This window comes from Scomber japonicus, chromosome 24 (assembly GCF_027409825.1).
Source record: "Scomber japonicus isolate fScoJap1 chromosome 24, fScoJap1.pri, whole genome shotgun sequence".
Lineage (NCBI taxonomy): Eukaryota > Metazoa > Chordata > Actinopteri > Scombriformes > Scombridae > Scomber > Scomber japonicus.
In genome coordinates this window covers 1,177,000-1,191,999 of record NC_070601.1, presented here as the reverse complement: position 1 = coordinate 1,191,999, position 15,000 = coordinate 1,177,000, and the positions used below count along the sequence as shown (strand labels likewise).

General features: G+C 38.0%; 1 protein-coding gene across 1 annotated transcript in view; it reads right to left on the bottom strand.

The window, feature by feature from the left end:
* Positions 1-2,633: 2,633 nt before the first annotated feature.
* Positions 2,634-15,000, bottom strand: part of LOC128354310 (T-cell surface glycoprotein CD3 zeta chain-like) — a 24,475-nt gene continuing 12,108 nt past the window's right edge. Inside the window, exons 2-7 of the mRNA XM_053314555.1 lie at positions 11,067-11,164; positions 10,339-10,383; positions 9,523-9,594; positions 8,551-8,634; positions 3,063-3,092; positions 2,634-2,917 (exon numbers count right to left, since the gene is read on the bottom strand). Coding sequence (XP_053170530.1) covers positions 2,852-2,917; positions 3,063-3,092; positions 8,551-8,634; positions 9,523-9,594; positions 10,339-10,383; positions 11,067-11,164 — 395 coding nt within the window. The 3' untranslated portion in view covers positions 2,634-2,851. The remainder of the gene's footprint in view (positions 2,918-3,062; positions 3,093-8,550; positions 8,635-9,522; positions 9,595-10,338; positions 10,384-11,066; positions 11,165-15,000) is intronic.

Sequence of the window (15,000 nt, the reverse complement as noted above, 5' to 3'; positions counted from 1 at the left end):
TCTTCCCTTCCTCCCTTCCTCCCTCCCTCCTTCTCTCTTTCTTTCCTCCCCCCTACATTCCTTCCTTCCTTCCTTCCTTTCCTTCCTCCCTGCCTTCTTTCTTCCCTTCCTCTTTTCCTTTCTCCCTCTCTCGTTCCTTATATCCTCCGTCCTACCTTCCTTTCCTTCCTTCCATCTGTCCTGTCTCCCTCTCTCATTCCTTATTTCCTCCGTCCTTCCTTCCTTTCCTTCCTTCCATCTGTCCTCCCTCCCTCCTTCTCTCCTCCCTTTCTTCTTTCCATCCTTCCTTCCTTCCTTCCTTCCATCCTTCCATCCTTCCTTCCTCCCTTCCTTTCAGTGAGTGTCCTATAAAGGGTTAAAGTCCATCAGAAGCCCAATAAATGAATTAAAAGACATGAATATAAATGTGTAAATGAGTTGTATAATAAATAACTGAATGATGAAATCTTGCTTTAGTCCAGCAGGAGGCGTTTTGAGCTGCTTTAACTTTTATTAAAACATTTTATTAAAACATTTCTTGTAACATTAAAGCTGAGAGAAGCTTTTACAGAGCGAACACCAACAAGCTAAAACACTCAGGCACATATTCTCAGGAAGATATCAACCGAACATTTCTATATCTCTATTTCACTGGTTTAATAATGTTCTACAAACTCATAGAAAACACAAGAGAGGAGACTTTACATGGAAACTCATTCTTTTCTTTTTTCTTTTTTGTTAAATTACTTTTTGAAGCAACTTTATTGAAATGAACGTTTTAAAGCTTAATATAAAACATGATCTTTTTAAAAAAATATATATATTTAACCCTCGTGTTGTCCTCCCAGGTCAAACTGACCCTGTCCGTTTTGACTGTTCCTTCCTTCCTTCCTTTCTTCCTTCCCTCCTTCCTCCCTCCTTTCCTTCTTTCTTTCTTCCTCCCTCCCTCCTTTCCTTCCTTCCTTCCTTCTCTCTTTCCTCCCTAATCTCTTTCCTTCCTTCCTTCTTTCCTGCTTTCCTTCCTCTTTTCCTTCCTTACCTCCTTCCTTCTTTCCTCTCTCCTTTCCTTCCTCCCTCCTTTCCTTCCTTCTTCCATCTCTCTTTCCTTCCTCCCTCTATTCCTTCCTCCTTTCCTTCCTTCTTCCTTCCCTCCTTCCTCCCTCCTTTCCTTCTTTCCTGCTTTCCTTCCTCCCTCCTTCCCTCCCTGCTTTCCTTCCTTCTTCCTTCCCTCCTTCCTCCCTCTCTCCTTTCCTTCCTCCTTTCCGTCCTTACCTCCTTCTCTCTTTCTTTCCTCCTTCCTTTCCTTCCTCCCTCCCTTCCTTCCTCCTTCCCTCCTTCCTCCCTCCTTTCCTTCCCTCCTTCCTTCCTCCCTCCTTTCCTTCCTTCCTTGACTCAAGGACAACAGGAGGGTTAAATATAATGCAGCTTTAAAGCAGATTTATATTTACACATCAAACTCTGAGCAGTTATTTTACATTAACTATAGAAACACAGTCCAGTGGCGCCATCTGGTGGCCAAACGCTGCTGCTGCATTAAAGAAGAGCTCATGATGAAGACGAGGAAGTGAGCTCATGATGAAGACGAGGAAGTGAGCTCATGATGAAGACGAGGAAGTGAGCTCAGTGCTGCTAATGTTCAGATTTAAATGAGATGAAAGTTTCTACAAAGCTTCAGAAGCCTTGAAATGTTTGTTTCGTCTTCTTATGACCCTCGAGTCAAGGAAGGAAGAGAGGAAGGAAAGGGAGGAAGGAAGGAAGGTATGAGGGAAGGAAAGGAGGGAGTGAGTGAGTGAGGGAGTGATGGAGGGAGGGAGGAAGGAAGGAAAGAAGGAGGGAGGGAGGGAGGGAGGGAGGAAGGAAGGAAGGACAGAAGGAAGGAAGAAAGAAAGGAAGGAGGGAAGGAAAGAAAGAGGAGGGAGTGAGGGAGGAAGGAAGGAAAGGAGGGAGGGAAGGAAAGAAGGAGGGAGGGAGTGAGGGAAGGAAGGAAGGAGGGAGGGAGGAAGGAAGACACGAGGGAAGGAAGGAAGGAGGGAGGGAAGGAAAGAAGGAGGGAGGGAGGGAAGGAAAGAAGGAGGGAGGGAGTGAGGGAGTGAGGGAGGAAGAAGGAAGGAAAGGAGGGAGGGAGGAAGGAAGGAAGGAAAAGAGGGAGGGAGGAAGGAAGACACGAGGGAAGGAAGGAAGGAGGCAGGGAAGGAAAGAAGGAGGGAGGGAGTGAGGGAAGGAAGGAAGGAGGGAGGAAAGGAAAGAAGGAGGGAGGGAGTGAGGGAGTGAGGAAGGGAGGAAGAAGGAAAGAAGAAGGAAAGAAGAAGGAAAGAAAGAAGAAGGAAGGAAGAAACGAGGGAAGGAAGGAAGGAGGGAGGGAGTGAGGGAGGAAGAAGGAAGGAAAGGAAGAAAGAAAGGAAGGAAGGAAAGGAAGAAAGAAAGGAAGGAAGGAAAGGAACTAAATAAGACTGATTATAAACTCACGGGTTAGGGTTCAAAATAATATTTCTCGTCAGGATTTTGGAGGCTGATGATGTCACACGTTTTCTGACACTTATGACATCATCACGTCTGGTTTGAGGGGTTCAGAGAGGATCATTCATCTTATTAGATTAGTCACTTTTATTCCTGTTATTAATCCTCTGGACTCTAACTGAACTTACTTCTTACTTCTTTTATGTTTCTGTGTTTGAAAATAAACTAGTTTAGTTTTTTGTCGCCTCCACGTGTCATAAAAACCCTCCAAATATGAATCTACGTAATAAAACAGGCGAACCAACGACAGCCTGCGTTCAGATCTCCACAAATCATCGAAATCTAAAACAGACGATCAAACCGTCGCCGTAGCAACCAATAAAAGTCGGATAAGAGGATGTTGGTGTCGTCGTCGTTAGCGAGCAGGAAGCTGCTGCATCTGGAGCGAGTCGTACGTGTCTCTGGTGGCCGAACTCAGACCCTGAAACACAAAACCAGACGTTAACGCTCCGAAACCCGAAACCCGAACCCGAACCCGAACCCGAACAACCCGAACCCGAACAACCCGAACAACCCGATCAGACTCATTGATTATTAACTGATTCATAAAAACTATAAAATCTCACCTGGTAGACCTGCTCGTTCTTCCTCTGACGCTGCAAACAGAAAACAACACGTTAGAAATGTGTACAAGTACCTCAAACTGTACTACAGTAAAGTACTAGTACCTCTAACAGTACTACAGTAAAGTACTAGTACCTCTAACTGTACTACAGTAAAGTACTAGTACCTCTAACAGTACTACAGTAAAGTACTAGTACCTTTAACTGTACTACAGTAAAGTACTAGTACTTCAGTAAAGTATTAGTACCTCTAACAGTACTACAGTAAAGTACAAGTACCTCTAACAGTACTACAGTAAAGTACTAGTACCTCTAACTGTACTACAGTAAAGTACTAGTACCTCAAACAATACTACAGTATAGTACTAGTACCTCTAACAGTACTACAGTAAAGTACTAGTACCTCTAACAGTACTACAGTAAAGTACTAGTACCTCTAACAGTACTAGAGTAAAGTACTAGTACCTCTAACAGTACTACAGTAAAGTACAAGTACCTCTAACAGTACTACAGTAAAGTACTAGTACCTCTAACTGTACTACAGTAAAGTACTAGTACCTCTAACTATACTACAGTAAAGTACTAGTACCTCAAACAATACTACAGTATAGTACTAGTACCTCTAACAGTACTACAGTAAAGTACTAGTACCTCAAACTGTACTACAGTAAAGTACTAGTACCTCTAACAGTACTACAGTAAAGTACTAGTACCTCAAACTGTACTACAGTAAAGTACTAGTACCTCTAACTGTACTACAGTAAAGTACAAGTACCTCTAACTGTACTACAGTAAAGTACTAGTACCTCTAACAGTACTACAGTAAAGTACTAGTACCTCTAACTGTACTACAGTAAAGTACTAGTACCTCTAACTATACTACAGTAAAGTACTAGTACCTCAAACAATACTACAGTATAGTACTAGTACCTCTAACAGTACTACAGTAAAGTACTAGTACCTCAAACTGTACTACAGTAAAGTACAAGTACCTCTAACTGTACTACAGTAAAGTACAAGTACCTCAAACTGTACTACAGTAAAGTACGAGTACCTCTAACAGTACTACAGTAAAGTACTAGTACCTCAAACTGTACTACAGTAAAGTACAAGTACCTCTAACTGTACTACAGTAAAGTACAAGTACCTCTAACAGTACTACAGTAAAGTACAAGTACCTCAAACAGTACTAGAGTAAAGTACTAGTACCTCTAACTGTACTACAGTAAAGTACTAGTACCTCTAACAGTACTACAGTAAAGTACAAGTACCTCAAACTGTACTACAGTAAAGTACAAGTACCTCTAACTGTACTACAGTAAAGTACTAGTACTTCAGTAAAGTATTAGTACCTCTAACAGTACTACAGTAAAGTACAAGTACCTCAAACAGTACTACAGTAAAGTACTAGTACCTCTAACTGTACTACAGTAAAGTACTAGTACCTCTAACTGTACTACAGTAAAGTAGTAGTACCTCAAACAGTACTACAGTAAAATACTAGTACTACAGTAAAGTACTAGTACCTCTAACAATACTACAGTAAAGTACTAGTACCTCTAACTGTACTACAGTAAAGTACAAGTACCTCTAACAGTACTACAGTATAGTACTAGTACCTCTAACAGTACTACAGTAAAGTAGTAGTACCTCAAACAGTACTACAGTAAAATACTAGTACTACAGTAAAGTACTAGTACCTCTAACAATACTACAGTAAAGTACTAGTACCTCTAACTGTACTACAGTAAAGTACAAGTACCTCTAACAATACTACAGTAAAGTACTAGTACCTCTAACAGTACTACAGTGAAGTACTAGTACCTCTAACAGTACTACAGTGAAGTACAAGTACCTCAAACTGTACTACAGTAAAGTACAAGTACCTCAAACTGTACTACAGTAAAGTACTAGTACCTCTAACTGTACTACAGTAAAGTACTAGTACCTCTAACAGTACTACAGTAAAGTACTAGTACCTTTAACTGTACTACAGTAAAGTACTAGTACTTCAGTAAAGTATTAGTACCTCTAACAGTACTACAGTAAAGTACAAGTACCTCTAACAGTACTACAGTAAAGTACTAGTACCTCTAACTGTACTACAGTAAAGTACTAGTACCTCAAACAATACTACAGTATAGTACTAGTACCTCTAACAGTACTACAGTAAAGTACTAGTACCTCTAACAGTACTACAGTAAAGTACTAGTACCTCTAACAGTACTAGAGTAAAGTACTAGTACCTCTAACAGTACTACAGTAAAGTACAAGTACCTCTAACAGTACTACAGTAAAGTACTAGTACCTCTAACTGTACTACAGTAAAGTACTAGTACCTCTAACTATACTACAGTAAAGTACTAGTACCTCAAACAATACTACAGTATAGTACTAGTACCTCTAACAGTACTACAGTAAAGTACTAGTACCTCAAACTGTACTACAGTAAAGTACTAGTACCTCTAACAGTACTACAGTAAAGTACTAGTACCTCAAACTGTACTACAGTAAAGTACTAGTACCTCTAACTGTACTACAGTAAAGTACAAGTACCTCTAACTGTACTACAGTAAAGTACTAGTACCTCTAACAGTACTACAGTAAAGTACTAGTACCTCTAACTGTACTACAGTAAAGTACTAGTACCTCTAACTATACTACAGTAAAGTACTAGTACCTCAAACAATACTACAGTATAGTACTAGTACCTCTAACAGTACTACAGTAAAGTACTAGTACCTCAAACTGTACTACAGTAAAGTACAAGTACCTCTAACTGTACTACAGTAAAGTACAAGTACCTCAAACTGTACTACAGTAAAGTACGAGTACCTCTAACAGTACTACAGTAAAGTACTAGTACCTCAAACTGTACTACAGTAAAGTACAAGTACCTCTAACTGTACTACAGTAAAGTACAAGTACCTCTAACAGTACTACAGTAAAGTACAAGTACCTCAAACAGTACTAGAGTAAAGTACTAGTACCTCTAACTGTACTACAGTAAAGTACTAGTACCTCTAACAGTACTACAGTAAAGTACAAGTACCTCAAACTGTACTACAGTAAAGTACAAGTACCTCTAACTGTACTACAGTAAAGTACTAGTACTTCAGTAAAGTATTAGTACCTCTAACAGTACTACAGTAAAGTACAAGTACCTCAAACAGTACTACAGTAAAGTACTAGTACCTCTAACTGTACTACAGTAAAGTACTAGTACCTCTAACTGTACTACAGTAAAGTAGTAGTACCTCAAACAGTACTACAGTAAAATACTAGTACTACAGTAAAGTACTAGTACCTCTAACAATACTACAGTAAAGTACTAGTACCTCTAACTGTACTACAGTAAAGTACAAGTACCTCTAACAGTACTACAGTATAGTACTAGTACCTCTAACAGTACTACAGTAAAGTAGTAGTACCTCAAACAGTACTACAGTAAAATACTAGTACTACAGTAAAGTACTAGTACCTCTAACAATACTACAGTAAAGTACTAGTACCTCTAACTGTACTACAGTAAAGTACAAGTACCTCTAACAATACTACAGTAAAGTACTAGTACCTCTAACAGTACTACAGTGAAGTACTAGTACCTCTAACAGTACTACAGTGAAGTACAAGTACCTCAAACTGTACTACAGTAAAGTACAAGTACCTCAAACTGTACTACAGTAAAGTACTAGTACCTCTAACTGTACAGCAGTAAAGTACTAGTACCTCTAACTGTACTACAGTAAAGTACTAGTACCTCTAACAGTACTACAGTAAAGTACTAGTACCTCTAACAGTACTACAGTATAGTACTAGTACCTCTAACAGTACTTCAGTAAAGTATTAGTACCTCTAACAGTACTACAGTAAAGTACAAGTACCTCAAACAGTACTAGAGTAAAGTACTAGTACCTCTAACTGTACTACAGTAAAGTACTAGTACCTCTAACAGTACTACAGTAAAGTACTAGTACCTCTAACTGTACTACAGTAAAGTACTAGTACCTCTAACTGTACTACAGTAAAGTACAAGTACCTCAAACTGTACTACAGTAAAGTAGTAGTACCTCAAACAGTACTACAGTATAGTACTAGTACCTCTAACAGTACTACAGTAAAGTAGTAGTACCTCAAACAGTACTACAGTAAAATACTAGTACTACAGTAAAGTACTAGTACCTCTAACAGTACTTCAGTAAAGTACTAGTACCTCTAACAGTACTACAGTAAAGTATTAGTACCTCTAACAGTACTACAGTAAAGTATAAGTACCTCAAACAGTACTACAGTAAAGTACTAGTACCTCTAACAGTACTACAGTAAAGTACTAGTACCTCTAACTGTACTACAGTAGAGTACTAGTACCTCTAACAGTACTACAGTAAAGTAGTAGTACCTCAAACAGTACTACAGTAAAATACTAGTACTACAGTAAAGTACTATTACCTCTAACTGTACTACAGTAAAGTACAAGTACCTCTAACAATACTACAGTAAAGTACAAGTACCTCTAACAGTACTTCAGTAAAGTACTAGTACCTCTAACAGTACTACAGTAAAGTACTAGTACCTCTAACTGTACTACAGTAAAGTACTAGTACCTCTAACAGTACTACAGTAAAGTACAAGTACCTCAAACAGTACTACAGTAAAGTACTAGTACCTCTAACAGTACTACAATAAAGTACAAGTACCTCAAACAGTACTACAGTAAAGTACTAGTACCTCTAACAGTACTACAGTAAAGTACTAGTACCTCTAACTGTACTACAGTAGAGTACTAGTACCTCTAACTGTACTACAGTAGAGTACTAGTACCTCTAACAGTACTACAGTAAAGTAGTAGTACCTCAAACAGTACTACAGTAAAATACTAGTACTACAGTAAAGTACTAGTACCTCTAACTGTACTACAGTAAAGTACAAGTACCTCTAACAATACTACAGTAAAGTACAAGTACCTCTAACAGTACTTCAGTAAAGTACTAGTACCTCTAACAGTACTACAGTAAAGTACTAGTACCTCTAACTGTACTACAGTAAAGTACTAGTACCTCTAACAGTACTACAGTTAAGTACAAGTACCTCAAACAGTACTACAGTAAAGTACTAGTACCTCTAACAGTACTACAGTAAAGTACTAGTACCTCAAACAGTACTACAGTAAAGTACTAGTACCTCTAACAGTACTACAGTAAAGTACTAGTACCTCTAACTGTACTACAGTAGAGTACTAGTACCTCAAACAGTACTACAGTAAAGTACTAGTACCTCTAACAGTACTACAGTTAAGTACAAGTACCTCAAACAGTACTACAGTAAAGTACTAGTACCTCTAACAGTACTACAGTAAAGTACTAGTACCTCAAACAGTACTACAGTAAAGTACTAGTACCTCTAACAGTACTACAGTAAAGTACTAGTACCTCTAACTGTACTACAGTAGAGTACTAGTACCTCAAACAGTACTACAGTAAAGTACTCTCACCTCTTTCCTGGCAGGAAGTTCCTTGTAGCTGCTTTCGGTACGTGGGGTCAGATCCTGGTAGGTGTCGTCTGCTGCCTTACGGTTCTGTTCGAACAAAACAGAACCGATTAGAACCGTAAATAAAGAAATGACTGATTTAAGAGTCTTTCAGGGTTCTACGAGGTTCTGTCGATGGTTCTCCTGCTGTTGTCTTTTTTAGAGAACCTTTAATAGTTAAAGAACAATATAAATGAAACGTTCTAATAAAAGGTTCTCGGGTTCTTCAAACATTCTTTAAGGGTTCTACAAACTGAGCTTAAAGTGTTCCTGATGTTCTGTTTATTGTTCTTGATGTTTCTCTGGAGAGGAACCTGGGTTCTCCTGGCTGATTTCCACATTGTTCCAGTTGTTCTTGCAGGGTTCTTTTAGGGTTCCTTATAGTTTGTTAAGGTGTTCCCCCGTCTCGGTTACATAGAACCTGATCATTTTAGAACCGGGTCATTCTGTGTTAGTTTGGGTGCTTTCAGGGTTCTCTGATGTTCTTGCCCCTGGTTTTTTAGGGTTCCTTATTGTTCCTTATTGTTCTTCAAGACGTACCAGTGACCTTTCTTTCACAGTTCTCCAAGGTTCTCCAATTATTTGTTGGAACTACGTTTGTCAAACTTATACTTTAAGCTTTGTTGAGGTTCTTTACATATCTTATCATCATTGTTCTTTAGGTTCTAAGGTTCTTCAGGACTTGATAACATTTCTTTCTTCTGAATTTTAATTTCATACTTTTTAAGCTTTAAAGGGTTCATAAGGGTTCTGTTAAGGTTCTGTCAAGGTTCTTGTGGTTCTCTTTAGGGTTCTTTATAGTTATTTTACCACCAAGCTAAATCTTCGTTGATCATTCATCACATTAACAGAAACTGAAGGATCTCATGTTCTATGTTCTATGTTCTTCCTGTGTTCTCCGATAGAACCCTCAGATATTTGAACAGGAACACTCACTCGTCCTCCTCTCTCAGGATCTCTGTTCGGCATCAGCGGAGCGTACGGAGCGTTGTCCTGACCGCGCAGATCCTAGAACACAAAGAAAGAAAAGAGTCAAGGAAGGAAGGAAGGAAGGAAGGAAGGAACAAAGGTAGGAGGGGGGGAGAAAGGAAGGGAGGAAGGGAAGAAGGAAGGTAGGAGGGAGGAAGGAAGGTAGGAGGGAGGGAGGAAACAAGAAAGGAGGGAGGGAGAAAGGAAGGGAGGAAGGGAAGAAGGAACGAAGGAAGGAAGGGAGGGAGGAAGAAGGAGGAAGGAAGGAAGAAGGAGGAAGGAAGGAAAGAAGGGAAAGAAGGAAGGAAAAGAGGGAGGAAGGAAGGGAGGAAGAAGGAAGGAAAGGAGGGAGGAAGGAAGGGAGGAAGGGAGGAAGGAAGAATGAAGGAAAGTAGGGAGGGAGAGAGGAAACAAGAAGGAGGGAGGGAGAAAGGAAAAGAGGAAGGGAAGAAGGAAGGAAAGGAGGGAGGGAGGAAGAAAAGGATGGAGGAAGGAAGAAGGAAGGAAAGGAGGGAGGAAGGGAGGAAGAAGGAAGTAAAGGAGGGAGGAAGGGAGGAAGAAGGAAGGAAAGGAGGGAGGAAGGAAGAAGGAAGGAAAAGAGGAAGGAAGGGAGGAAAGGAGGGAGGAAGGAAGAAGGAAGGAAAGGAGGGAAGAAGGGAGGAAGAAGGAAGGAAAGGAGGGAGGGAGGGAGGAAGAAGGAAGGGAGGAAAGAAGGAAGGAAAGGAGGGAGGAACGAAGGAAGGGAGGAAGGAAGGAACAGTCAAAACAGACGTGAGGACTCACAGAGTAGATGCTGTCCTCTGCGACCTTCGATTTGGTTCTGAAGAACTAAAGAAAGAACAACAGAAGAGTGTGAGATTATAAAGCAGTGTGTGAGTGTGTGTGTGTGTGCGTGTGTGTGTGTGCGTGTGTGTGTGTGTGTGTGTGTGTGTGCGTGTGTGTGTGTGTGTTTCTATCCTGGTGGGGACCGACTCCTGACAAAGTGTGTGTAAGTGTGTATATTAGCATGTTAGCTTCGTATTAGCATGTAGCTTATCTAATATGAATATGAATTGTACTGTGACCGACTCCTGGTCCCCACAGGGTTGGTTTTCCTGACTGTGTGTGAACCCCAGAGGTCACACACGGTACTGCAGTGTGGGGACCGTCTCTTGACAAAGTGTGTAAGTGTGTATATTAGCATATTAGCTTAGCGATTAGCCCCCTGGGTTAGGGCTTCAATCCAACAGTTGTTCGAATTGTACTGTGGCTAACAGTGATGTCAGTTGTATGCTAATAGACGTTAGCATTACGGGTCCCAATGAGGGGGGGGGGGCAACATTAAGGTTTCAGATTTATGTGAGTTTTTGATATTTCAAGTTATTTGTTTGTTCAAACTGAATTATGATGAATTTAGGAGTTAAAGTTAAGTCTCTAGGCCCTTTAGAAAGGCTGGACCCCCGTCAGGGTCCCCACGAGGTAGTAAAACAGGTATGTGTGTGTATGTGTATATGTGTGTGTGTGTGTGAGACCTTCTCCTTGATGAACATGCCGGTGATGATGAGTCCGTACAGACCGAGGAAACCGTCCAGGATGTAACAAAGCTGAGGGTCGTACAGGTTCAAGGCCTCTGCAGAATAAAAAGTATATAAAGTTAAATATAAGACGGAAATATTGGAGTGTATTAGTATATATTAGTATATCAGTATTTGGTGGAGCTGTTAACAACTCATAGACATCTGAAATGTGAGTCGACTACACACAGTAAAGTGTGGACCTGAACCTGAACCTCCGCCCTGCTTCACTTTTAACCCTTTTTTTCTTTTTTCTTTTTTCTTTTTTCTAAACTTTAAGTCACTGAATCTCGTGTCCATCAGCCTCCCCTGCACTCAGGTCGCCATGGCAACGCCGATGAAAAACAGATTATAAGCAGGCTTTTTTTCTCTTTTTCGGAAGTGATTTCACAACCCTGTCAGGCTGGGTTTGGGTGGGGGTGGGGGGGGTGGAGGGGGGGGGGGGTCAGATAAGAGCAGAGATAGAGCAAATATAAACAGAACAGGAAGCAACAGTGTGTGTGTGTGTGTGTGTGTGTGTGTGTGTGTATGTATTACTGTTAGTGTGTGTGTGTGTGTGTGTGTGTGTGTGTATGTATTACTGTTAGTGTGTGTGTGTGTGTGTGTGTGTGTGTGTGTGTGTGTGTGTGTGTGTGTGTATGTATTACTGTTAGTGTGTGTGTGTGTGTGTGTGTGTGTGTGTGGTCAGGGTGGGCGTACTATCTGATGAGCGTAGCTGAGTTTCATGAACACGAGATGAGCCTCACAGATCACAGAGGAGATAAATTAGACCGAAGTTACTCAAACATGCTCATAAAGAGTTACGCAACACTCATAAAAAGGTTCATAAAGGTTCATAAAGGTTCATAAAGGTTCATTCTGCATAATAAACACTTTAAATGCATCATATTATAACTACTGAGCCCTTCTTCCACCAATAAAGTTAATAATAATACACTTTTATAGAAAGAAAAAACACGACATAGTCCTTTAAAATGTTTAAATAAGTTTAAATAAACTGCTTTATATGAAGAGAAAACAACAAAAATGTATTAAATAAAGTTTACAGTTAAAAAAGGTTGTGTGAGATAATAATTATGAGCCTGTAAAACACGACATAGTCCTTTAAAATGTTTAAATAAATAAAAATTAAAGCTGCATGAACGGATCGGAGGAAGCCTGGCTGGTTTTAATAATAATTATGAGCCTGTAAAACACGACATACTCCTTTAATTTAATCCATTCTGTATAATAAACACTTTAAATGCATCATATTATTACTACTGAGCCCTTCTTCCACCTATAAAGTTAATAATAATACATTTTTATAGAAAGAAAAACTGCTTTATATAAAGAGAAAACACGACATAGTCCTTTAATTTAATCCATTCTGCATAATAAATAACTTTAAATGCATCATATTATAACTACTGAATGCTTCTTCCACCAATAAAGTTCATAATAATACATTTTTATGGAAAAAAAAACTGCTTTATATAAAGAGAAAACACGACATAGTCCTTTAAAATGTTTAAATAAATAAAAATTAAAGCTGCATGGACGGATCGGAGGAAGCCTGGCTGGTTCTTTATCACATACAGCTGCAGAAATATCCAAGTTATCAAAGTAAATCAGTATATTTATTTATAGTTTATTGTATTTTTCTCTTGAATAAGAAACTTAACGCGTTAAACTTCTCCAGTTTGCCGACGACGCTCTGATGTTTTATAGAAACACGATGAAGTTCTGGACCCTAACCCTTCACACAAACTAATGAAATGATGTAATATTATAATAGTGTAGGGTTAGGGTTAATATTATAATAATGTAGGGTTAGGGTTAATATTATAATAATGTAGGGTTAGGGTTAATATTATAATAATGTAGGGTTAGGGTTAATATTATAATAATGTAGGGTTAGGGTTAATATTATAATAATGTAGGGTTAGGGTTAATATTATAATAGTGTAGGGTTAGGGTTATAATAATGTAGGGTTAGGGTTAATATTATAATAGTGTAGGCTTAGGGTTAATATTATAATAATGTAGGGTTAGGGTTAATATTATAATAATGTAGGGTTAGGGTTAATATTATAATAATGTAGGGTTAGGGTTAATATTATAATAGTGTAGGGTTAGGGTTAATATTATAATAATGTAGGGTTAGGGTTAATATTATAATAATGTAGGGTTAGGGTTAATATTATAATAGTGTAGGGTTAGGGTTAATATTATAATAATGTAGGGTTAGGGTTAATATTATAATAATGTAGGGTTAGGGTTAATATTATAATAGTGTAGGGTTAGGGTTAATATTATAATAGTGTAGGGTTAGGGTTAATATTATAATAATGTAGGGTTAGGGTTAATATTATAATAGTGTAGGGTTAGGGTTAATATTATAATAGTGTAGGGTTAGGGTTAATATTATAATAGTGTAGGGTTAGGGTTAATATTATAATAGTGTAGGGTTAGGGTTAATATTATAATAATGTAGGGTTAGGGTTAATATTATAATAGTGTAGGGTTAGGGTTAATATTATAATAGTGTAGGGTTAGGGTTAATATTATAATAATGTAGGGTTAGGGTTAATATTATAATAGTGTAGGGTTAGGGTTAATATTATAATAATGTAGGGTTAGGGTTAATATTATAATAGTGTAGGGTTAGGGTTAATATTATAATAATGTAGGGTTAGGGTTAATATTATAATAATGTAGGGTTAGGGTTAATATTATAATAATGTAGGGTTAGGGTTAATATTATAATAATGTAGGGTTAGGGTTAATATTATAATAGTGTAGGGTTAGGGTTAATATTATAATAATGTAGGGTTAGGGTTAATATTATAATAATGTAGGGTTAGGGTTAATATTATAATAGTGTAGGGTTAGGGTTAATATTATAATAGTGTAGGGTTAGGGTTAATATTATAATAGTGTAGGGTTAGGGTTAATATTATAATAATGTAGGGTTAGGGTTAATATTATAATAATGTAGGGTTAGGGTTAATATTATAATAGTGTAGGGTTAGGGTTAATATTATAATAGTGTAGGGTTAGGGTTAATATTATAATAGTGTAGGGTTAGGGTTAATATTATAATAGTGTAGGGTTAGGGTTAATATTATAATAGTGTAGGGTTAGGGTTAATATTATAATAGTGTAGGGTTAGGGTTAATATTATAATAATGTAGGGTTAGGGTTAATATTATAATAGTGTAGGGTTAGGGTTAATATTATAATAATGTAGGCTTAGGGTTAATATTATAATAGTGTAGGGTTAGGGTTAATATTATAATAATGTAGGGTTAGGGTTAATATTATAATAATGTAGGGTTAGGGTTACTGCAGCAGTGGAATAGTATTAATGGTAATAATTTATAGATGTATTCATGCTTTCAAATGTTTTACTGCCTTTTAGGGTTAGGCTTTAATTTATTTTACTTTATTCTTGTGTACATGAGTCTTTAATTATTCTACTTTATACATTTATATCTTAAAGCTGCACTAAAGCATTCACTTGAATAAAAACATTTTTAGAAAATCAGTTTTTTCTGAGTAATTTATTTTTTTCGGGGTAATTTTTTCTTTTTTTTCTGTTTTTTTCTGTTTTCCAGAGGTTTTTTATTTTTATGCTTGGTTTTTCGGGGTAATTTTTTTTCTGAGTTTCGAGGGCATTCATATTGAGAGCTGGATGTAATGGAAGCAAACATGAACCTGCTTGTTTTACTTTGATCTGGGTTTTTGGGAGATCGTCCCGTCTTTAAGCTCGTTCAGATCTCAGCTGGACATAGTTTGTTTCTCCAGGATCAGCTCGACATATACGACATGCTCCATGGATACGAGATACAGGTTGGACGCTCTCGTGAGATTTAGAAGTATCTCGATAATTCAGAGAAAATAATTACCC